Source organism: Aethina tumida, chromosome 3 (assembly GCF_024364675.1).
Source record: "Aethina tumida isolate Nest 87 chromosome 3, icAetTumi1.1, whole genome shotgun sequence".
Taxonomy (NCBI): Eukaryota; Metazoa; Arthropoda; class Insecta; order Coleoptera; family Nitidulidae; genus Aethina; species Aethina tumida.
The window spans coordinates 9,981,842-10,006,464 of NC_065437.1; the positions used below are offsets into that span (position 1 = coordinate 9,981,842).

The 24,623-nt window shown below is 29.0% G+C and overlaps 3 protein-coding genes and 2 long non-coding RNA genes across 5 annotated transcripts; 2 read left to right on the plus strand and 3 right to left on the minus strand.

Moving 5' to 3' along the window:
* The first annotated feature begins 1,409 nt into the window (after positions 1 to 1,409).
* Positions 1,410 to 3,600, plus strand: LOC109607109 (beta-1,4-glucuronyltransferase 1). The gene is made up of 2 exons (XM_020023631.2): positions 1,410 to 1,832; positions 1,887 to 3,600. The coding sequence occupies exons 1-2, from the start codon at positions 1,476 to 1,478 to the stop codon at positions 2,664 to 2,666; spliced, it is 1,137 nt and encodes a 378-aa protein (XP_019879190.1). The 5' UTR covers positions 1,410 to 1,475; the 3' UTR covers positions 2,667 to 3,600.
* A 1,924-nt stretch (positions 3,601 to 5,524) lies between these two features.
* On the minus strand, positions 5,525 to 7,340 carry LOC109607110 (odorant receptor 4-like). Its single transcript, XM_049965581.1, has 5 exons — positions 7,090 to 7,340; positions 6,668 to 7,037; positions 6,412 to 6,613; positions 6,204 to 6,359; positions 5,525 to 5,691 (listed from the first exon to the last, which is right to left on the minus strand). The coding sequence occupies exons 1-5, from the start codon at positions 7,283 to 7,285 to the stop codon at positions 5,638 to 5,640; spliced, it is 978 nt and encodes a 325-aa protein (XP_049821538.1). The 5' UTR covers positions 7,286 to 7,340; the 3' UTR covers positions 5,525 to 5,637.
* A 1,101-nt stretch (positions 7,341 to 8,441) lies between these two features.
* LOC126265080 (uncharacterized) lies at positions 8,442 to 9,141 on the plus strand. Its single transcript, XR_007547629.1, has 2 exons — positions 8,442 to 8,826; positions 8,998 to 9,141. It is a non-coding gene; the product is annotated as an uncharacterized LOC126265080 (long non-coding RNA).
* Positions 9,142 to 12,722: 3,581 nt separating this feature from the next.
* On the minus strand, positions 12,723 to 13,288 carry LOC126265081 (uncharacterized). The gene is made up of 3 exons (XR_007547630.1): positions 13,108 to 13,288; positions 12,892 to 13,047; positions 12,723 to 12,838 (listed from the first exon to the last, which is right to left on the minus strand). It is a non-coding gene; the product is annotated as an uncharacterized LOC126265081 (long non-coding RNA).
* Positions 13,289 to 22,439: 9,151 nt separating this feature from the next.
* On the minus strand, positions 22,440 to 24,026 carry LOC109600981 (odorant receptor 49b-like). Its single transcript, XM_020017176.2, has 5 exons — positions 23,893 to 24,026; positions 23,266 to 23,839; positions 23,010 to 23,211; positions 22,802 to 22,957; positions 22,440 to 22,746 (listed from the first exon to the last, which is right to left on the minus strand). Exons 1-5 carry the CDS (start codon positions 24,005 to 24,007, stop codon positions 22,693 to 22,695), a joined length of 1,101 nt encoding a protein of 366 aa, XP_019872735.2. The 5' UTR covers positions 24,008 to 24,026; the 3' UTR covers positions 22,440 to 22,692.
* Positions 24,027 to 24,623: the final 597 nt, after the last annotated feature.

Consider the following 24,623-nt stretch of genomic DNA (forward strand, 5'->3'; position numbering starts at 1 on the left):
AAAATGTAAAAATAACGCTTTAAGGATATTTGTGTCAAATTTTGGAAAAAACTTGAATGCTATCGGATTTAAGTATAACTATTTTATTTATTTACAATTCACTTCTGGTTTTTAATATTATTAAATAATAATATTAAACAAGAATTAACAATGAATAATAATATAATGTTACAAATTCTTAGAAAATTAACATTCAGATAATACACATTAGAAAATTTGTCGTTTTAAAATAGGTTAAAAAATGGAAACTAAAAAACGGCACAGACCGACAAAAAATAATTAAATTCGTTAGTTAATTTTTTGGAAGAGAATCCCATTATGATGATCCCATATCAAATGAGGCAGCGCAATATGGAATTTATAAAGAAAAATGAGAAACGTTGAATAAAATGAAAGGGCCACAAAAAACGACAAAACAGTGGAAATTGGTAAATAATTATGCTAATAATATACTATAATACTTATACATTTGTACACAAATTCATTTTAAAATATTTAGGTGTTTATGAATTTACAATAAAACGCAAAAAAAAATAAAATGCGAAAAATATGAGTTGTCCAACGAGGTACTAATGGCGGCCCCAGTTCTACAGTGCAATTATCTGAATGATAATCCAGTGGTAGTCGAAGAACTGCCACTTGAAGAAAAAGAAATTAATATTCAGGTAGTCCAAGAAGAAATAAATATGTACTTATACATAATTATCATTATAATTTATTTATAAATTTTTTTTTTTTGTTTTTCTTAGAATTTGTTGAAAAAGAAATCATACCATCAGAACAAAATGTACCAGAAACACTCACTAAGGAAAGAAAAGAGCAAGATACAGTTTAAACATTTTGGACCCATTTTGAGTATGATTATTTAGAGAGGGGTTAATTGCAACATGATTGCAATCAATGCTTCCAACAGCACCCAGAAAGTCAAACTTTTCAAATTTCATTTCAATATTTTGATTTATCTCAGCTTGATCAATGAGAAAGGTTATCCAATCATGCAATTCATTACTTTTCTACGAAATTGAGCGCGTTGATAATAGATGGAAAAGAATTGGGCGCTGATTTTTTCCTTGAAAGTACATCAGAAATAAAGATCTTGAAAATTTCGAATATTTCTATATAGAGATTCCTTTCAGACTTAATGTGTATCATATAATTCAAATATTCATAGTAGCAAGAACTGGCTTTACAAGTTTCAATTATTGTAGGTTCCCCACAATAACGGAGCATAAACAGTCCCACGAATGTAATCGATTGTAAGTAAAATCTTCCAAACAAAATGTGCGATATGTCATATTTTAACAATTACTTTTTATCTGTTTACCGTAGATATGACATCGGTTTGTGTAGGTATCAATATCACATTCAGTTAATTCGGAGTTTGTGATATGAACAAGTTAAAACTTTGTCTCATCGTGTCCATTATATTTAACATAATATTGATATTCTCAAACAAAAAAAATGTAGTGCGCCCTATGAATAATTTCAACGTGTTGCTGACAGATATATTGAATTGCACCAACAAAAATTCAAAACCAAAGGTTTCACAAAAGAATGGATTTTATGTGCTGTACAATTTTATCGAAGGTGACGTGAAAGTGGATTACGAGGAGACCATTACGCTGACGGCACCCGCCGACGTCAGATTTTTGAACAATATCGTGCCTCTGGCGATCCGATGGCAGGCACCGATGAGCATTGCGGTTTACACCCCCGGACACGATTTTTACACCGCTTTAAAGGTCATCGCCTATCTGAGATCCTGCACCACCCCCGAGATCAGGCAGTTCGTCACCTTTCATTTGTTTTTTGATGAGGGTCACTTGCCAAATGTGGGTGAATTCACATCACTCTCTATTCTCAATTATTCAAGTTTTATTTTTCAGTCAAAGAAGCCGTTACTGGAAGCCTACGAGGATGAATACGACTGTAACGATAAAGATCCTACCAAAACGATTGAAGGCGACAAACTGTACAAGCAACAGAATGACCTGTTGTTTCCCATTAACGTCGCAAGAAACATTGCAAGGGAAGCGGCCAGAACGTACCTGGTGTTCCCGTCCGACATCGAGCTGTTTCCGACGCCAAATTTCGTCAACAAATTCATGGATTTCATTAGAAAGGAGCCCAGTCTCATTTGGGGGAACAGGAACGTGTTTGTATTGCCTTTGTTTGAAATGAAACAAGGCCTGGAGATGCCCTCAAACAAATCAGAGTTGATAGATATGATAAAAAATAAAAAGGCGTTTTGGTTCCACCAAGGGATTTGCGAATCTTGCCATCGAGTGATAGATGGTACGAAGTGGTTGTCGAATGCGGAAAGGGATGAAATCACAGTGTTTGCGTCGGGAAAACGACAAGGAAAACAAGTGATTTGGGAACCGTTCTTTATTTGCACAAACAATGAACCACTATGGGACGAAAGGATGACCTGGGAGGGACAAGCAAATAAAATGAGTCAGGTTTTCTCACTTTGCCTTCAGGACTACACATTCAATGTACTGGATAACGCATTTCTCATGCACAAACCGGGTATAAAAGGGAAAAAGTTACAAAACGTAAAGTACATGAATGTCACCCGACGTAGTATGAAATTATTAAAAGGTGTTATAAGTCCAGAGTTAAAAAAAATATATGGAAATCGTGAAGGATGTAGAATAATGTGATCGTGACTAAAACCTTCTGATATCTAAAGTTGGTGCCAATAAAAATATAAAATAAAGTGGCATAAATATTCAAAAAAAATATTTATTACAATGATACTGTGTAAGTGTAGCTAATATTATTTAAATATGTATTTTATTACAATTATTTTTTAAATAAACTCAGTAAATTCTAAAATTATTTAATTCGAAAAACAATGCTAATCTTTATAATTTATGATGTATTCATGTGAATTTTAATTGTTTACATTAAATTAAAAACTACTGTTTTAAATGGCTATTACATAATTACATTTGTAAGTCCTCACTAAATTATCACTAATATTTACACAACGGACACATCTTGGACCAAATTAAAAAACTAAACGATTATTCTTGATTTCAAGAATATGTCACTGTATTAACACACTATAAGCGGGTCGGGTAAAAATACCCGTCTCGAGAACTGTTGATTGTTAGCTGGTCGGGTAATTTTTACTTTTTTGAATGTACTTACTTTAAAAGCGGGGTAAGATAATTTTACTCTATTGGTTTACAAACGGGACTGAAAGAATTATCTCTTATTTTTTGTTATAATTCAACAACTTAGTTTGGACTATTTCACTACCCGCCTATAGTGTGTTAATATGCATAAATATATGTGCAACCAAGGAAAATATCTTTATAATTGTAAACATAATTGTTTCAAATCAATTAATTAGCTAAATTTTATCAACAACAACATTTTACTACTGCATTACTTTAAACTACTAAGCGAGGAATTTCTTATTCAAAATTTACTTAAAGCAAATCTTAGCAATTATAACTTATATTTGGAACAAATGATAAAAAGCCCTTAGGGCTAATAAAATAATATAATAATATATAATATTATTTATTATTATAATATTTTAAACTAGACAAAGGTATTTAGGAAATTGTGGATAGTTTCTTTGATTAATTAATTCACTAGAACACAGAATTACATTTCACTTAAACTTAATTATAATGATTAGATTAAATTAATTTAAATATTTTATTCGGTACGATATTTTATTTATAGTCTTGTTCATTTTATTATTAAAATAAATAAAATTTTCTCAGTAGTACTCGTATCAACTGATTATTGAACAATAAAATCATGTAGATTTAAATTATAATTGTTTTGTTTATTGAATTTAGATTGTTCGGTTAATGGTTAAAAAATAAGAATGTTAATAAAATTGTACGTTAAATTCAAATAAAATAATCCGATTAAAACTTTTAAATTTAGTTCAGTACTTAACAATATGAATTTTTAGGTATGTATTCTAACTTTATAAAAAAACTGGAATTTCTAAATTTTTATTTTAATACCTCTACTTTCAATTTTTATATAAATATATTATTAGCATAGATGATGCAAATACACGAAACATGGACAAAGTTTAAACAAAACTAAAAATGATTAATAATTGTCACCACAAATCTTACAAGAATTTTATAAAATTCTCTCTTCTTATATTATTAAAGATATATTATAAATATAAAAAAATAAGTATTATAAAAATAATAAATTCTATAAATAAATAATAAGTAAATATACGATTTTAAATTTACAGGTTTTGTATTATTTATTTAGATATATTTAATTGATATAAAAGAAGATATTTAGAACAATTGTAAAATCGGTGATTTCCAAACTGAACTTATAATCCAATTAAAACTTTTAAATTTAGTTTCTTCTCTTTTACTCTTCTGATACAAACGCAAAGCTCGAATATTGAATTTAATAGAATCTAGACAATTTTGTCTTCGTAAATAACTAAAAATATATAAATTTTAAATATAAAACCATAAGTATTTTAATAAATATAAATTTCAAATTTGCAATTTTTGCATTATTTGTTGGAGTCATGTTTAGAGGTATTTAAATGCGAGAAAAAAAGATTTCAAACATAAAAACCATAAATTTTCAAATAATTATACAGATATAGATATGCATTCAAATTTATTAATTGTGTATTTTTAATTAATTTGTTTTCAATTTATAAATATTGTACGGTTAATTAAAAATTATTTGAAACAGTAAAATTTATAATTTATTAAATATTAAAAATATCTCATTATGCATTTTAAATTTAAAAGTCGTTTTTATTTCAGTTTTAAAATTAATTAATGATTATTTATGAAATACTAAGTGCAAAAATATTTTTTGGTACGGTCACTTTCCGTTTTATAATAAAAATATATTTTTAGAGAAGGATTCAAAGTGTAAAACTGTATACATTGATCTCATTTGTTATAGAAAAAAATTACTTAAATGGAGAAAATGAGGAAAAATGATTAAAAATTACTAATTGTAAATGGTTATATACCTATATATATATATATACATATATAATTAATATATTAATTTTTCAGAACTACTAAATAAATAAATTTTAACTTAATTTTTTACACTTATTAATTTAGCCTTTAATTTTTAACAGAAGTGAAAAATTTCAATACCATAATAAAACACATGGTGATTCACATTCACAGTTATTCATAAGAACTTTATGTACAGCACATATAAGAAAATAAACGAAATAATTTTTTAACATAATTTTATATTTTTAAAAAAGAAATGCCAAAATATTTATAAAAATAAGCATAAAATAATGTTTTTTGTTTCAAAACCTTTATTATTTTGAATTAATTTACTACATTATTTAACCTTATCTACAATTGCATCAGTGATAACTAAACTAAAACCTTTTAAAACAAGTTTTACGTAGAATTAATATTGTCGTCATAAATTGGATTCCTGACTTCCAGTACTAAGTAATTATTAAATTAATAAATATAATAAAAACGAAATGAATGTTTTAGAGATAAGTAATCAAATATAAAAAAGTGCACCTTAATTTTAAAATTACATATATATAATTAATTATTAATTAATTTTTCAGTATTCCAATAGTGTCTATTTACTAAATAAATAAACTTTAACTTAATTTTTACACATATTAATTTAGCCCTTAATTTTTAACAAAAGGGTAAAATATGAGTAAGCCGATTTAAGAACCTAAAATTAAAAATTTTAATTCCATCATAAAATATGGGGTGATTCACTTAAGTTATTCATATGAACTTTATGTACAGTACACATAAGAAAATAAGGATTTTTCAATATTTTTTTTTAATATATTTTTGGTAAAATTTATATAAATACCTGATTCTTTGTTAATATAATTATAATGGTGTTCCATTGAAAACAAAAACTAGTTACAGTGACTTCTTATTGGATGGTTATTTATTAACGTGTATACCAAATATAAATTACTGATTTGTAGTGTGATAATATAAATTTGTCAAAATTTTCAGAAATAAAGTAATAACTCAAAAACAGAGTTTAAAAGTCCAAATGTTAATATCACTTCCGACGAAACCCGATACGAAATTTCATTCATATTAAAAAAGAAGTTCAAGATAAGTGATAATTGCTATAAAAATTTCATATCAGTACCTTCTTCCATTCTCCATATAATTCGTATGATCAATTTAGGTGAATCACCCTTTATATTGCGAAAGACTTACGGCTAAAAATGTCGGAAACGACATGTTCCCTAAACTGGCTGCGGAAAGTTGTAACGGATGTTGACCCCTCATAATAATCATTTTGATATATTTTTGATTATCAGTTGATAACTTATACCATGGTAAGAAATACGCATCTCTCGCCACGTTTGTGCTCTGTCAAGTTAAATATATTGGTATTCAAGTTTAAATATATTCAATGACTTACCTCATTTATTAGTAGTTGTCCACAAAAACAAACTATCAAGACAAGAACTATCCAACCGGCCAAATGTAAGAAAAATCTAAGAGGATCCGTCGAATTTTCGGCCGTGACAATTTTGAAACCCAAAAAACTGATGACGCACGATGTGGCAGTCACGTGAATTAGCATCATTTGATTGAAAGCTTTATTCATGTGATGTGAGAATCTGAGAAGAATTTTCTAAATCATTTTTAAACTTCCAGGAGGATAGAAAACTTACTCGGTTATTTTTATGTGGTATTTGATGACGTGCACCAGTTTTTCGTCGACGTCGGGATGATCGACTATTTCACGCAACATTTTTCTGCAGTGTCTCAATTGAGCTGTCGCGTGAATCAAGACTCCTATCAACAACATGGTGATATTTAACACGGACATGGTGACGACGAGGGCGGTGTAAAATTGCAGGATGAAAACGTAAATTATGCCAGGAAAACGTGACACGTCACTGGGATAATAACATCGACACAACACGCCGCATGGGTCGTGCACTATTAAATCAGGACTTCTTGTTGACCTGCAGTTCTCCAAGTTGAACACGGGAATCAGGAGATTCACCACATTCCCCATTAAACAATACAAAACTATAACTAAAATGCACGTTAACGTTAAAATTTGTAACATTACCAAATGGACACGTACACTTAGTAAACTTTCTTATTTTGTCTTCGGTTTCAATTAGATCCTCGTCCTTGCAAAACTCTCTGAATTCGTATATTTTGTTAAATATAATTTGGATGTTTTTAGTGTTGCTCATTATGCAGAATCGCATGTAGACGCAACCCAAGAAGTCAATTAAACCTATGGTGCCGTCGATGATTACCTCTACATCGTCCATATTCCAGGCAACTTGTCGGATTACAGCAAATAATGTTGAGAACGAACTAAGATGAGGCGGCAACATCATCAAACAACTTTTAAAAAGATGTAAATATGTGTACTGGCCATTTTCCGGCCAAATTAGCAAAAATCTTAAATATTTTATGTGCAAGTCGAAAAATTTCATTTGATTGTTTTCAGACATTTTGCCACCTTTGGATGCACTGAGTCAAATGAAAAAATTTATTGTTGTGAGGCTTATTTAAAAGGATTTTTAATAAGTGATTCGTTTGTGATTTGTGAAATCGTGTAATTTTAGGGTGGATTAATAGACTTAACTAAGTTGTCAATCCATGACAACATAATGAAGATTTTATTGGAAATTCTGTTCGTTTGAAAGTAAAGTAATTTTAAAAAAATAATTTATACATTTTAAAATCATTTAAACTGCAACTGGAAAAGAAAATTATATACTTGTTGTTGTTCTACACTTTTATCAAGTTTTAAACATAATGTAAAATACCTAAGATATGACAGTTTTATTAGAGATTTCCAAGAATAAATCTACATGGAAAAATACTTTGTATATAATAATAAAAATAAGTCAATATTACAGCCTTTATTAGCATTATTAAATGTGCTCTTTACAGTTGTGATTCCATTCTATTTCAAGGAAGAATTATAAGACTAAGTTCAAGGAAAAAATTTTAAAATATATTTCTAGTGAATTATATGCAATAAATATCCCTTCAATTTTCTTTGTCCAGACAAAAATATTTTGCTAAAATAAGGTACAAATTATGTCACATACAGTATTGGAAGTAGAGCAACTTTTTTAAAATTTGAATAATTTTTGTCCTGGTTATTATGTTCAAAAAAATATATATTGAAAATTAACTTCCCTTTATAAATTTAAAACAAAAAGATTAATTTTACTGATGATTATTTGTTTTGGGCTGGCAAAAAGTAGAGCAACTTATGCTATTTAAAGTTTTATTACAAATAATTTTTAATTAATTCTACACTAATATATTGCAAAATTCCCATTATTATGAATAACTTGCAAACACCTTTTTTTATGAAGAGCAACAAATGGTCATTAATATTTGGATCCAAATTTTGCCAGGCATCTTGAAGAACCGTGAATAAATATTGTTGATCACTATAATATTTGTCTTATTTTATTGTTCACTATCTCCCATAAGTTTCCAATGGAGGTTAGATCGGGAAATTGAGGTGGCCAGTTCATAACATTAATTTTTTCACATAAAAGTCACTGCTTCAAATATTTTGAAATGTGCTTCGGGTCACTATCTTGTTGAAAATAAAGTTTTAGTGGCATATTTTTATCTGAATACGGTACCATGGGGTCCATATCGTTCGCTAAATTCTCGACTTCAAACGAATAAATGCGAAGGCATCCGAAAGCCGACCGCGCCATGCCTCCGGGCGTTCAGCGGCTCGAGGGATTTGGACCGGGGCTATCGACTAAAAACTGCGTCTCCAGTATAGCAAACCGTAGAATATACAAATTTATCTTGGTAACTCTGGTGGAAATGAGTAGGTATTTTGTAATATGCGAAGTAGATATAAATCTGTTTTGGAGTAGGTGCAGGGTTATTAATTTAGGTAACCTAAAATTAATTTCTAAAATAGATATGATAAACAATTTTATAATTTAATTACATTCATTAATTTATTTGAATGTATATGATTTTACATTTGTTACAGGACTTATAGTCATCTTCGAGTACATAACAAAAATTAAGTATTGTTTATGTCAACAAAGGAAGAATCTTCGTTAAATTGATGACACGGTTTATGAAGTTTTTTAAATAATAATAATAATTTTAATAAAGAAATATTGAACTTGAATACTTTTAAAACATTATCTACAAACTGTAAAATATCTACAAACTTGTCTAAATTTGTCTTTATAATAGCAAGTGTTTTATTTTTCAAATTTTGAAACAAATTAGTTATTAACAACACAGCGTAACCAAGTAATTTTATGTCACAATTTCACAAATATCTCATGAATTTTTCTTTGTTATTTAGTTAATATCTTATTTATATCCATATATTATCAATTTTCAAATCTATCAAATTAATCAAAATTAATATTCATTTTAAAAAACTATGCAATTATTTATCTCTACATTTTAAATTCGAACATTAAAATATAATATTAAAAATTACACACGGGCTTCTAAATATATGTGATACAACAAACGTATATAAAATTAAAATATATTACTATTATTATCGTATATTCAGGATATATTAAATTAAAAAATTAATTGATATTTGTTACCTGTTTTAAAATTATCCAAAAATGTGGAACATTTTGGATTATGTTCTTTGTTTTTAACAGAAAATAGGAGCAGTTTAACCTTTTTAATTATGGATAGAAACATATTCTTTATTTTATGGATTGTACCATTAAATCTTACAAAATTATTTTGAGTATTCTTATTAGCATTGTAATGAATGTTTTACTATATATACATGAAAAATCTTTGTCAATTAATAACTATTAACACACATGTTTCTTCATAGAATGTCACGTGATTATAATAAATAAAATTTTAAACTTTAAGAGCGGCGTCTCCTTGTGTTAAATTCTCTATACAAACACCGTCGACGATTTGGAACAAATCTCAAAAACTTTGCAATCAATCTATTTCACATTTTGGGCGTGCATTAATAAATGGTTGATCTAATACATGACATAGTTTTGAAGTCACAATATTCTTTAATAACAACAATAATGGTCAAACTTAGGTCATTTTCTACCATGTTTGTACAACAAATTCTAACCTAACCTAACCTAGCTTAACCTAACCTAACCTAACCTAACCTAACACATACATCTGTGACATCGAGATTAATTTCTATTTATATTTGATTGTGTACTAATGATTAATCAAAACTACTATTGTCTATCGTATTTATTATATTTGTTTATATGATAAAATATGATTGGTTAACAATTAACCATACGACAAAAAATAAATAAATAAAAAGTTTAAACTGTATGTATTATTGTATTTTTAATATATTACTGTATTATGAATTTTTGGGTGGTATTTAAACTTTTAAATAAATAGTATATTTGAATTATTTATTACATTAATTAATTTACAATATATTTCATGTATCTTGATGAACAAAAATAAGCAATATAAAATAAAAAATATAAAAAAATATTACTAAACCAATAATGAAAAATCAACATTACTTATTCCAAACTATTTTCAAAACATCTATGGCTTATGAGACTGTAGTTTTTTAATTCAAAATATCTTAATGGGACATTTTATTTAGTAAATCCAACATACCTCACTAAAATGTAAAATTCTTCCTTTTTAATACAATAGCAATTATATTTTATAATTTTGTATTTATATATCTCGTTTCATTTTAGTTGTTATTTATAGAATTATTTTGTATTATGTTACATGTTAAATGTACATTTAAGTTGTTATTTATATATATTTTACAATATATTTTGTTCAAATAGACATTTAATATTAATATTTTGTTTAATATATTCTTATTTTTGAATTTATCTGTTTATTTTAATTATACATTTAACTTTTAATACGAATACGATATGGTAAAAACTATCGTATGATAGTGTATAATTCTTAATTACCAACATATAATATGATAATTGAGTAAAATACCTTTAGAATAAATATATTAGAATTAGGACAACAATTATTATACGAATTAAACAATAAGAACAGTAACTATAAAAAAGTTGTATACATTAATATTCGATTCAAAATGCATAACGTGAACAAGCAATATTCTTAATTTGTCAAATTTAATGATGCGAATCTGTTGCAATAACACACTCGCTGAGATCTCAAATGCGGTCCTGTTCCATACAAAAAAATTTGCGCACGAACTGAATGTTTATTTGATTTTGTGGCGGAAGCGCACAAAGTGCGATTCCTTTTCTAGTAACTGCCGCTCTTAAAAACATTTTAAGTTGCGCATATAATTCATTGACAACTATTGTCAAACAGTTGGTTCAAAGTAGTACTTACAATCCCTTAAATATAAACCGTCGAAATTAATCTCTATTTATATTTGTTTATTAAATTTAGGTTAAGTTGCATTACGAATGATTTCAGAACTACTATTGACTAGAATCCACATGTGCCAACAACAGTTGGCAACACTTAATTACTAGCAACCGGGCTCCCGAAATATAAACCTTAAATAACGAGGCGTTCTACCTTTCGCGCGATAATTTTGAATGGGAACACGAGAACTTCGGGCGCGTACGGGTACACTTCGCCTTTACTCGGATGATACTTTCTTTGAATGATATGACACCATTTTGAATGGGAACACGAGAACTTCGGGCGCGTACGGGTACACTTCGCCTTTACTCGGATGATACTTTCTTTGAATGATATGACACCCACCGTACCATGTAGCTCCTCAATATTTATTTATATATGAAACGATCCAAGATACACTCTATTCAAAGGAGGGGACTGTCGCCGTGTTTAACAGTGAGGATGGTAATCTTTGGGTTAAACCTTTCATGAATATGTCGCCTTACATATAAAATCTCATCACATCTAACCAGATTGAACTTGATTTCATCACTTCAGATCGCACGTTTTCAATAATTTAAAGTACAGTGAAAAAGGAACCTGCTAAGCTCAATTCTGGCTCAACTGTTCTTCTCTGATAGTTGTGTTTTTTTGGCTGGCCTTCTCGCATGAAGACCCCTTGTAGTATCTATCTCTTACAGTTCTTGAAGACACATTAATTCCAAGTTGTGTCTGCAACTCAGGAAAGGATCTTTTTTGGAGTAGGATAAAATTTGTGTATCCTGGAACCTATTGGTTTTTCTTGGTCTTCCAGTTTTAATTTTTCCCTCCACATTGCCAAATCTTGAAAACTGTTATAAAAACATTGATTTTTCTCTCATCGAATTGAAAGAACAATAAAATCCGTAATTTTAATTCAGAAAATAATTTCTTTCCACGAGGCATTATATTAACTCATTTTACTTTGGTGTATACTGTAAAACTAAAAATTATTGTGGATTTTGTAGAGATTAGTGACATTTAGTAAAAAGTTGCTCTACTTTTTGCCAGCCGAATATTTAGTTTTTTGATTTGTAGCTAACAGAATTACTTTTAATACAAGAAATATTCACCGATATGTTTGTAAATAGTGTGTTCATAATTGGTATAAATTATATTAGATTTGCATATACCGTAAGTGTGTGAAAAAGTAGAGAGTGTTTCAAAATTAAGGTAACATATTTCTTGCCTCATTTTAAGAAAAAACTTCATAGCTCAAATTCCACATGAACGTCACTAGATGAATTGAAAACAAATATATTATACATCAACCTCTTGAGTAGATTCCATATAAAGATTTTTTTAAAATGAACACAAGAATTGCTCCCTTAAATATTTGTCCTTAACTGTATGCAAAATAACAATTAACTATAATATATACTAGAACATAGTTTGAAATTAGTCTAGCCTTTAATTTTCAATAAAAGTGTAAAATATGAATAAGCCGTTTTGAGCACCTGAAAATAAATTGTTAATTATGGATACAATAGTTAAATACTGATATATTGACCGCTAAAAATGTGGGAAACGACATGTCCCCCAAACTGGCAGCAGAAAGCTGCAACGGATGTTGACCTCTCATAATTATCATTTTAATTTGTTTCTGATTATAAATTGATAATTTGTACCACTGCAAAAAATATGCGTCCCTCGCCACGCTTGTGCTCTGTGAAATTAAAAGAAACAATATTCTAACGTAAATAAAGGACATCCGATTTCTAAATACCTACACATAACAAAAATTGCTTGTTATTATACTATACCAATTATTAAACTATCACTTCACATCTGTAAAGAAACCCTACTGAGTTTTAATATTTATCAAATAGAGAATTATTAGCGTAAAAACGTTTGTTTGAATTATTATATTCTGACGTTTCTCTAGCACGAGTAGCTAGCATCTTCAGTGGTCTGATTTGGTTCGCGTCTCTTAGACATCTGATTGACAATTAAATGACAACTTGGCCGTTCTTATCTGCTTAGAGATTTTGCTGGTTTTGAGCACTGGTGTTCATATTTTATCAAGCTTCAATGCTTCTTCTTTTTTGTTGAAATTGTTTCCGTGTTTATGGATTTCAATTGTTTCCATAATCATTCCCTTTTCATATCCAGTTGTCGTGACAAGCAATTGTGTATCTTGGAATTTTATCTTATGATTTCCATCTAACAGTGCATGTCCAGCTGTAACAGACTTGTCGATTGTCCTAGGATGCAGTTTCGTTTGTGTTCCTTAATTCTAGTCTCTATGAACGTTTTTTGGTACCTATGTATAGTTTCCTACAAGAGAATGGTATACGGTATATCTCAGAAGCTGTTTGATGGTCTCTCCTATCTTTGGCAGATCTGAGACTGTGTTAAATCTTCGTTATTACTATAATAACAGCATGGATTTTATGTTTTAATAAGATTTTTCCAATTCCATCGGTAAACATCGATTCTGTATCTTAGTAATAGGCACCCTTAAAAGTCTTCTATATCTACAATTACTTAACTGTTTCTCATAACCATTTGGACTATGTAGCTATCTTGACCGGCGTTTGCATTTTTTGTTGTGACATACAAGTAAATTCATCATTTACAGGGTGGTGCAAGACTTTTAAAACTGAGCAAGTATATTTTACAAAGATTTACCTCGTTTATTAGAAGTTGTCCGCAAAAACAAACCATCAACACAAGTACTATCCATCCAGCCAAATGTAAAAAAAATCTAAGAGGATCCGTCGAATTTTCGGCCGTGACAATTTTGAAGCTCAAAAAACTGATAACGCATGATGTGGCAGTCACATGAATCAGCATCATTTCGTTAAAGGCTTTATTCATATGATGTGAATATCTACGATAAATTCATTCAACCAGTTTGTTCAAACTCATATTATGGAAAACTTACTCGGTTATTTTTATGTGATATTTTATTACATTTATCAGCTTTTTGTCCACATTGGGTTGATCGACGATTTCTCGCAACAGTTTTCTGCAGTGTCTCAACTGGGCGGTTAGGTGGATCAAAACTCCTATCAACAGCATGGTGATATTTAAAACGGACATGGTGACGATGAGGGCGGTGTAAAATTGCAAAATAAAAATATAAAATACAGCAGGAAAATGTGACACATCTCCGGGAAAATAGCACCGACATAGGAGGCCGCATGGATCGTGTATTATTAAATCTGGAGGTCTTGTTGATCTGCAGTTCTCCAGATTGACTACCGGAATCAAAAGATTCACCACATTTCCCACCAGACAATATAAAACTATAACTGATGTATTTATTAAAATTATGTCTTTCAACAGCAACGTACTTACACTTCGTAAACTTCTTTATTTTGTTCTCAGTATCGAGGAAATCGTCGTCCTTACAAAACTGCCTGAAATCGTATATTTTGTCGAATATTATTTGAATATTCTTAGCATTTTTCATTATGCACAGTCTCATGTAAATGCAGCCCAAGAAGTCTATTATACCTATGGAACCATCAATGAGGACTTCTACGTCGTCCATTTTCCAAGCAATTTGCCGAAATATGCCAATTAATGTCGTCAGTGAGCTGACATAAGCCGGCAACATAATCAGGTTACTTTTTATTACAAACATAATATTGGATTGGCCATTTTTCGGCCAAATCAATAAAAATTTCAAATATTCTATGTGCAAATCGAAAAATTTCATTTCATTTCCTGTTGGCATATTGCTCACTTCAATGCTACATACAAATTTGCTGTGAGGAAAATTTTTGATGCATTAAGAGGAATCACATAATTTGTAGGTATCTGTCGAAATAAATTATTGTTGACAACATAATTAGAACAAGGGCATAAAAAATTCTCTTCCTATAAAATATAATTAGATATTTATATTCTTAGTAATTACTAAAAATTTTTCTATGATACAGATCAATAACAAATATAAGTCACAGTCATGTAATGTTGTATAATTAAATTAGATGTACGTAGTAATAGGAATATGAAATAAGTTAGGTCGATATGACAGTTTGATTAAAGACCTAAATTCACAAAGAAACTTTATTTTTAAGTTAAAAAAATCAATTGGGTCATGCATGTTGCGAATTTCGACACTAATTTATGTTTTTAAAAACTTCGAAAGTATTAGGATAGTTTACATGTTTATCGAATCTAATTTTTGCTTTTTCCTTCGATCTCTCAATGTTTAATCTGGCTTGTTTATTAAGGTAACTCGCTTTATTTTTCAATTCATTCGCGTATTTACTTATTAGCTGTGACTCATTGTAATAATTTTCTGGGTTTCGACTACTGGTATGTCCAAGAATTAATTCATATGGCGTAAAGCCTGTTGTTTTCACTTTCGTATTATTGTAGGAGATTACGGCATAAGGTAGAGCATTTAAGATGTGTTCATCGGGATTTTCTGTTTTAAAGATTCGTATCATTTCGATCAAAGTTGAATGGAATCGTTCTAGTGATCCGTTGCTTTGCGGATGTGCTACTGAGCTAAAAGTTAATTTGAAATTATATAGTTTGGCTAAATCTTTTATGGTGTTATTGTTAAATTCTTTTCCAGCATCACAATGAATTCGGAGAGGAATACCATAGTGTTGAAAATATAGTAACAGCGTTAATGCAATTTGTTTTGCAGTCTTGTTCATTAACGGATATGCTTGTGTGAATTTTGTTAATTCGTCGCGGATAGTTAAGATGTAATTAGATTTTGGGATTTCCAAAATATCTATGTTTAGTCTTTCAAAAGCTGTTTTAGGAGTTTCGGTTATCACGAGAGGTTGATCTGTGTTCTGTCGGTTACTTTTAGTTCTGTTACATACTTCGCAAGATTTCACGTAATTCTCGACGTCTTTTTGGATGTTTTTCCAATAGTATTTTTCTTTGATTCTTCGCATGGTTTCATTAATTCCCCTATGAAGATTATTTTTCCCATTATGAAAGTTGTCTAAAATAGTATTACGTTCATCAACGTTTGGTTCTATAATTATATTTTTACAGATTATAAAGTTTATTTCTTCATCGGCAAATATAAAGGAGAGTATTTCTGCTATATTTATTTCATTGAGGTTTTCAAAATAGTACGTTTTATCTTTAGAAAATATATCTTTGTTTTCGTAAAGAATTTTAAAAATTTGTCTTTGTATGTCTTCTTTTTCATTTGTGATTGCAATTATGAAATATCGTCTATTAGGTACTGACGAACTACAGACGGTATTTAGTTTCGTTGTTGAGAAATCTTCATTATAATTTAAGAAATCATCCATTATTTGTTCTTGAAGTTTATTTATATTTCCTTTTTGAAAAAATACTACAACATTTTTATGTTGTTTGTCTAATATCTGATTGTTGGTATATGAAATTTTTGAAAAGTCTATTATAGATTCAGTTTTTGTTATTTCGATAAATCGTTTATATTCTTCTTTTGTTGATTCAGGAGCTATTTCAGTTGTTTCACTGAGATTATCATTTTCATCATTATTGTCCATAGCGTTAATATTTTCAATTTTAATACGAGATAAAGCATCTGCATTTCGATTTATTTTTCCTGGTTTGTAAATAATTTCATAATCATATTCTTCTAATTTTAAACGCCAACGAGCTAGTCTTGAACCCGGATCTTTTATTGAGAAAAGCCATGTTAAAGGTCTGTGATCTGTGATAAGTTTAAATTTTCTTCCATAGAGATATGGACGGAAATGTTTTACTGACCAAATTATTGCAAGGAGTTCTCTTTCAATTACAGAATATTTAATTTCTGCGGGACTTAACGTTCTTGATGCATAAGCGATTGGTAAATCTTTTGATATAGGACCTTGAGAAAGTACTGAGCCTATAGCATATGCAGAAGCATCAGTTGTGAGTATAAATTCTTCTTCAAAGTTTGGATAGCGTAATATTGGAGAAGAGATAAGCAGTTGCTTACATTGATTAAATGAATCAATACATTTTCTATCGAAGTCAAAATTAATATCCTTTTTTAAGAGATTTGTTAAAGGTTTTATAATTTTAGCATAATTAGGAATAAATCTGCGGTAATAACCAGTTAAACCAAGGAATGTTCGAATTTCTTTAACATTAGTAGGTTGAGGAAAGTTTTGAACAGCGTGAATTTTCTCAGGATTTGGTTTTAATCCATCTGAAGTAATAATGTGACCTAAATAACAAACTTCATTACGAAGAAATTCACATTTATCTGGTTGCAATTTTAAATTATACTTTTGTAATCGTTTAAAAACTTCGTTCAATCTTTGTATATGTTCTTCTAAAGTAGGAGAGTAAATAATAATATCATCCATATAAATTAAACATTTTTCATTTTGAATACCAGACATTATATGATCCATCACTCTTTGAAAAGTAGAAGGAGCGTTCTTTAATCCAAATGGCATACGAACATATTCATAATGACCATTTTCAACTGTAAATGCTGTTTTAGGAATATCTTCTTTATTTAATTCTATTTGATGAAAACCACTAGCAAGATCTAGAGTTGTAAAATAAGAACATTTACCTAGTTGATCTAAAATATCAGAAATGTTTGGTAAAGGGTAACGATCTGAGACGGTAATTTCGTTTAATTTTCTATAATCAATGACTACACGCCATTTAATTTTTCCACTAGCATCAGGTTTTTTCGGAACTACCCACACTGGAGAGGACCAGGGAGATATAGAGGGTTGAATGATATTTTGGTCTAACATTTTGTCAATTTGAGTTTTTACTTCGGTTTTATGGATATGTGGATATCGATACGATTTTGTGTATATTGGTTTTGCATTTCCTGTGTCAATGCAATGTTTAATCTTATTAGTAAATGATAATTTATCACCATCTATATAGAATATGTCGTTATATTTTAAACATAAGTCTTCTATTAAATTTTGTTCTTCTTCGTTTAAATGTTTTAGTCTTAATTGATCAAGAATTTTATCGTTTCTAGATTTAAGTGTTGTAATATTGTTACCGTTTATTTTTTTGATAAGGTTATTAATGTGATTAATATTTGGTAATTCTATAATTTCTATCGGATTGATTTTTGTTTCTATTTCATCTTCACTTGTATTACAAATTGTTGTTAAAAAATGTCCGTTTTCTACTTTAACAATTGCTTCAGGTAATAATAAGTTTTTATTTATGGTTTGTTTCAAACATAGACCTTCTTTAACTTTTGAATTTGTTTTTAATTTTATAATTTGTTCCGTTCTTGGAGAAATTACTACGTTTACTGATTTTTGACAATTTTCGTACGATTCATTATTGTATAAAGGTATTGAATAATCAACTTTCTTAAAGTAGATTTCATTTTGATTAAGATCAATTGTTGCTCCAAAATAGTTTAAGATATCTATTCCAAAAATTCCATCAAATTCTAAATTTAGGTTATGAATGTAAACATCGTAGGTGTCATTAAATATATCAAATTCACATTTTTTATCAACTGTAAAAGCACCATTCACACTTGTAACTATTGTGTGCGTTTTTTGAATTGTTGTATCTTTGCTTATGACATAAGGTTTCACAATTGTAATTGTTGAACCGGTGTCAATTAAAAATTTAAAATTTCCATTTAAAAATTTTCCTATTACAAATTTCAAATTATTTTGATCATTATTATGATTCATCATAGTAGCCTTTTTTATGAGTTTTGGTAAAATTATTTTATTTTCTTTTATATTTAGAACAGCGTATATTTTATTTATATTATCATTTATGATTTTATCATTATATTCGATTTTTAATTCTGAAATATATTTATCTTCACTTTTCTTTAATAGTTCGATTAATTCTTCTTCATTGTATTTAGTTTCATTAGTTGAATATATTTCAACATTTTTATAAAAATTGGGTTTCATAATTGTTATTTTATAATCTATTCCCGTAATTAATTTAATATTATTCCCAGATTTAAATGTTATATAGTAAATGTAAGGTTTATTAATGATTTTATTATACGAATCCTTCTTTAAGGAAACCGTAATATCCGTATTTCATTCTCATTCAAAGCATTAACATAAGTTGCATCATCATTGTTATTTAAAAAGTTGTCGCTATTTGGCTCATTATTACAGCTTTCATTGATACCTTCAAAATTTTCATAAAAATAGTCAGGTTCAACGTTGTAATATCTTTCACCATAGTATTCATTTTCTACTACGACATTTTTATTATTATATTCATTATTATATTCATTATTATTTATTTGACACTTTTGGTCATAAGATTTATTTATTTGTTCAATTTGACACTTTTGGTCATAAGATTTATTTATTTGTTCATGATGACGATAATTTTTTATTTGTTGAGTTTTTTTATGAGAATATATATTATTTCGTTCATGGGAATTATTTTTAATATTATAATTATTATGTTTATTTGGATTATTATTATATTGGAAAAGTGTATTTAAAACGTTGTTCTTTCCGTTCTGATTTGATTTGGTTGGGCTTTTGATGTTGAAGGAGTTACATCGCCCATCGTGCACTCCTGTTGTCTGTTTAAAGCATTTGTATTTCTTGAGTAGTTATTGCTCTGATTATTGGAATTAGATTGATTAAATTGAGGTTTTTTATAACTAGGATTAAAATGATTTGAATTATAGTTTTGTTTATAACGAGCTTGATTATTCGGATTATTTGAGTTATAGGGATTCCTTTGATAATTGTTATTATTATTGTTATAATTATAATTAGAATGATTTCTATTAATTTGGTTTGTTTGTGAATTATTATTTTTGTTTCTACATTCGTTAATTGAATGACCAGATTTTTTGCAATAATTACAAAATTTAGATTTTGCATTTTTATTTTGTAAATAATTTTGATTCTTGTTATGTGACTTAGAGGCTTCCAGGTAGTTTAGTTGACATTCGCGTTTTATACGAATTGCTGCTTCAACAAGGTCTTGCGGATTACTTGCACGTATTATTGACCCTAATTTACTATCTAGACCGGTAAGGAGAGTATCAAGGCACATATTGTCAATCATGGTGCATTGACTTTCCTTTTGTTCACGCGAAAGATTTTGAGTGTTTATACAACTATGCAATTTTGCGTTATGTGCATTGATTCTGTGAATAAAACCTAATGGATTTTCATTTGGTCCCTGTCTAATCCTATTTAAATCATGAATTAAAGAGTTTAAATCACGACTGTCACCAAAATGAGTATTTAATAAAATTTTAATTTCTCGCCAATTATTAATGTTTCGAGAGTTTATCAGTTGAGAAGCACGACCACGTAATTTATTTTTGATATGGACAGTTAATAAAATATCTTGTTTACCTTCGCATAACTCCAAAGCAGTATTACAAGAATTTATGAAAGCACTTAATAAAATTTGATCACCGTCATATTCGGGTATAAGAGAAAACAATTCAGTCAATTTATATGTGGGCATTTCTTCACTAGTTGAATCAAGCATTGTTATAGAATTATAATAGAACGAGTTAAATACAAATAAACTATATCAATTATGAGTAAAAATAAGGAATGGTAAGAAAAGGAATCGACTTACAGTATTCTGGACATCTTGTGCGAGATTCGTTATCTTCAAAGGATTCTTCCACCAAAAGCTGCTCGAGTAGATTACGTATGATCTTCTTCTGGCTATTGTTGAAGATATCCCATCCTCGTCGCCAAATTTGTTGCGAATTTCGACACTAATTTATGTTTTTAAAAACTTTTATTTTAATTATACACTTTATTATAATATTTGTTGAACAGAAAGTTACAAAATAGAATTGGATTAACAGTAAGAATAATAATCAGTATGAGAGTCGGAATAATAATCTCTGTGAGAGTTAGAATAATAATCTCTGTGAGAGTTAGAATAATAATCTTCTACGATACAGTTTGTAGTCCTATATATAACTTATTCTAACAAAGAACAATTTCTTACAAGCTAAGGTATTCTAAATTTAGAATATAATCTGCAATTAAGGAATATTCTACAATGTATAAAGAAATATCATATTCCTAATGCGTATAAAAACAATAGATTATGCTTATCTATCAGATATAACATGCATATTGTATAGTTGATTAATCGTTATAAATACATACACTATCGCTCAAATGTAGAGCAACAAATCAAGAAACAACATTATTTTAGTAAAAGAACGATTCTTTTTAATTTAAATTTTATATACGAATATTATTTATTTATTATTTTATTTATAATAAAAGTCTCTAAGGAACACTGCGCGTGGGCCTGTCATGAGCGTATCGGTGACGCGAACCATAAGATTTACCCCTACCAAAAAGTGTCCAACGCGACTAAAGAAGTTTTCACTTGAAAAAAAGGTGTATAAATTTATTAGGAGAATTGTTCTGGTCGTAACTTGATTTTAGGCGATAATTGTCAATTGAATTATTAATAAAAATTAGTTTTTTATGTAAAATACCTTTTTTAAAATAAGTAAAAAAAATTAATAAATTAAAATTTAAAATCATTATATTATATTTAAGTAAACAGTAATAATTTCAAACACTTATTGTTTCTCCTTTTATTTTTAATAATTAATATGTATAATATAATATCAGTTGATTGACATTACTTTTTATAGATAATTTTCTAGAAACTACTCTAGACCGTGATAAAGCCGGAACGAAAGATCCTAATTATAAAAAAATTGGCAGTTATAGAAACTTAGAATTTTAGTATTAAAAATTGAAATTTTATAATGTTTGAATTAAAATTATCAACATCAATCTAGTTTTCACACATATTAGTATATTTATTTAGTATTTACTATTGTATTGCACAATGATTCTTCAATTAAACGATTCAAATATTAATCAAACATAGAATTTCAACAATGTACAGTATATACACATTGAACTTTTCATGAAATCTATTCAATTTCACCTATAAGATATGCACAGCAGTATACGTAAGATGTTTAGCTACAGGTATACTGCTATAAGCACGTCGGTGACGTGAACGCACGAGATTTCTTCATCTCGCCAGTCCTGAGCATGTCGGTGACGCGAACTCATAAAATTTATCACTTTATAAAAAGGTGTGTAGAAGTTATTACGAATAATGGACATGGTACTAGATACTAAATAAAAGAAAGCTAAATATACGTAAAATTGTTTTATTTTGCAGTTGATGTACTTTTGACCTTTGGATTTTTTTCAAATATTAATAGATATCTAACTAAACCCTCTAATACAATAACAATTTATATTGCCGTATTGTCAAACATGACTGACAGTGATATGGATATTTAAACGCTTACTTTTATCAAAACAGAAAAAAAAGCTAAAATTACTCTACAAATAACCGATAGTGTATGTGTACAGACTATAAATAATCAATTAGCAAAATTACTTTAAGGTTTAATTTTAAGAAACAGTGTAAAATACGAATAAGACGTGGACAAAACCTGAAACAAACCAAAAACAGACTTAAGGAAATAAGTAAATAATAAATAATGTCACCCCAAGAAAAGTAGCAAAGGACATAACATTGACTCCGGCAGCCTTCAACACCAAAGGTCGCTGCGACCTTAGCAAAACCAAACAGAGACTTTCTCTAACTTTAAACGGAACTTCGTACCACAACGTGTCATACGCCGCTATACTCAAATGGGAACTCTAAAATTCAACGTTTTCATTATTTTTCTTTAATGCGTTTGTTCGATGTCACTTTATCCATTAAAGTTTGCCCATAGTAACAAATCACAAACAGCATGCCAAACCAACCGGCCAAGTGCATGCTGAATCGCACTCCGTTCGAATAGTTTGCCTCAATTAATATGGCAAAGCCCAAAACACTAATAATAAAACTGGTACCGCATATGTGAAGTAACATCATTAACGAAAACGAATCGTTGATTTCATCGGTGTACCTAAAATGAAAATTCTGAAGTACGAAACTAAGGCAAGAAATGTGTATTATTTACTCGATTATTGCAGTGTGAAACTTGACGCAATAATAAATGTGTTCGTAAATGAATCGCCGATCCACCGTGGACGTTTTCAATATCAAAGACTCCAAATACTGAAGATGCGTATTGCAGAGCATCAGTATTCCGCTCAGCAACATGGTAATTGTCATTATAATCACCGTACCCAAATTGCAAGTGTAATATTGTTGTAAAAAGACAATCTGCGACCAAGGCGCGTAATTGTGTTTGAACGGCAAGACATAGCTGACAATCGTGCCGCAGCTGATTCCGTACTTGTTGAAGTGGCGTTCTTCCAAACAAGACTTGTAGGACAGAAGCGGCGACAAGGCGTAAAACATGTTACCGACCACCCCGTATATTATGAAACATTTGGAGTAAAACGAGATTCGTTTGTCTGTTTCCTGTATCAGCGACTTTGGGGTGTACTTCTCGAATTTGGTTAGGTTCTGAACCAGTATTTTGATTTCGTGCTTCTTCGACATGAAACAGATGGAGCAATAGAAAACGCTGAACAAGGCGCTGAGCGCGATCAGTTGTTCCATTAAATGTTCAATGGTTAAGTTGTTGTCTGTAAATAATTTAATGGTACCTAGTTGAGTAGCTGTTAAAACACTGACTTACCATGGTAAGCTGTAACAATGTCGGCCATAACAGCCAGTATCGATAATGCGATCATAAAATTGTTGAAATATTTTTGCAAAAAATTCTTTTTGTTGTTGCTTGATGCTGGCCACATTTGCAACTTATCCAATAAATTTATGGCAAAGCTCAAATACTCGTGGTCAACTGTTTCTTCTTCCATTGCAAATTCTTTTTAAGCAATTTTTCAAAGCAGATGCAATTTATACCTCACATTTGTCATTAATTATTAAGTTAAGTGAAATTCGCAGTGACAGAAAGAACAAAATGAAAGTTTGAGTGGGGTGTGTTTCACATTTCAGCATATCACGACGAGTCTATAATTTGCTCCAGCTTAACGTTTCGCTAAACATCAATTTTTGTCGGTAAAATATAAAAAGCTGTATGTAAATTATTAATATATCAATAATAACTAATAATCACACAAGCCCCTTTCATAAACAGGTTAATTTTGACCGAAATAATTAGTAATTGATAAATTCTTAGAGATATAAAAGTACTTATGTATATATAAATTATTGGGAGAATTGTTCTGGTTGTAACTTTGTATGTATTTATATTGTCAATTGAATTTATTAATAAAAATTAGTTTTTTCTAGAAATCACAGATGGATGTGACCAGTTTTTTTTATTAGTCTGCGTTTATTGGTGAAGCAGATTATCATGTAGATCATTTCTACGATGCATGTTAGGGCTATTAAATTATCGATTAT

Excerpts from the sequence above, each read along its gene's own strand:
- LOC109607109 (XM_020023631.2), top strand. The coding sequence starts at position 1,476 with ATGAATAATTTCAACGTGTTGCTGACAGATATATTGAATTGCACCAAC. Across the intron at positions 1,833-1,886 it reads ATGAGGGTCACTTGCCAAAT|TCAAAGAAGCCGTTACTGGA; the intron begins GTGGGTGAATTC and ends TTTATTTTTCAG.
- LOC109607110 (XM_049965581.1), bottom strand. The coding sequence starts at position 7,285 with ATGGACGATGTAGAGGTAATCATCGACGGCACCATAGGTTTAATTGAC. Across the intron at positions 7,038-7,089 it reads AATAAGAAAGTTTACTAAGT|TTATAGTTTTGTATTGTTTA; the intron begins GTACGTGTCCAT and ends CGTGCATTTTAG. Across the intron at positions 6,360-6,411 it reads GACAACTACTAATAAATGAG|AGCACAAACGTGGCGAGAGA; the intron begins GTAAGTCATTGA and ends TTAACTTGACAG.
- LOC109600981 (XM_020017176.2), bottom strand. The coding sequence starts at position 24,007 with ATGTGGCCAGCATCAAGCAACAACAAAAAGAATTTTTTGCAAAAATAT. Across the intron at positions 23,840-23,892 it reads CATTGTTACAGCTTACCATG|ACAACAACTTAACCATTGAA; the intron begins GTAAGTCAGTGT and ends AATTATTTACAG. Across the intron at positions 22,747-22,801 it reads CCTTTGCTACTTTTCTTGGG|GTTTTGTCCACGTCTTATTC; the intron begins GTGACATTATTT and ends GGTTTGTTTCAG.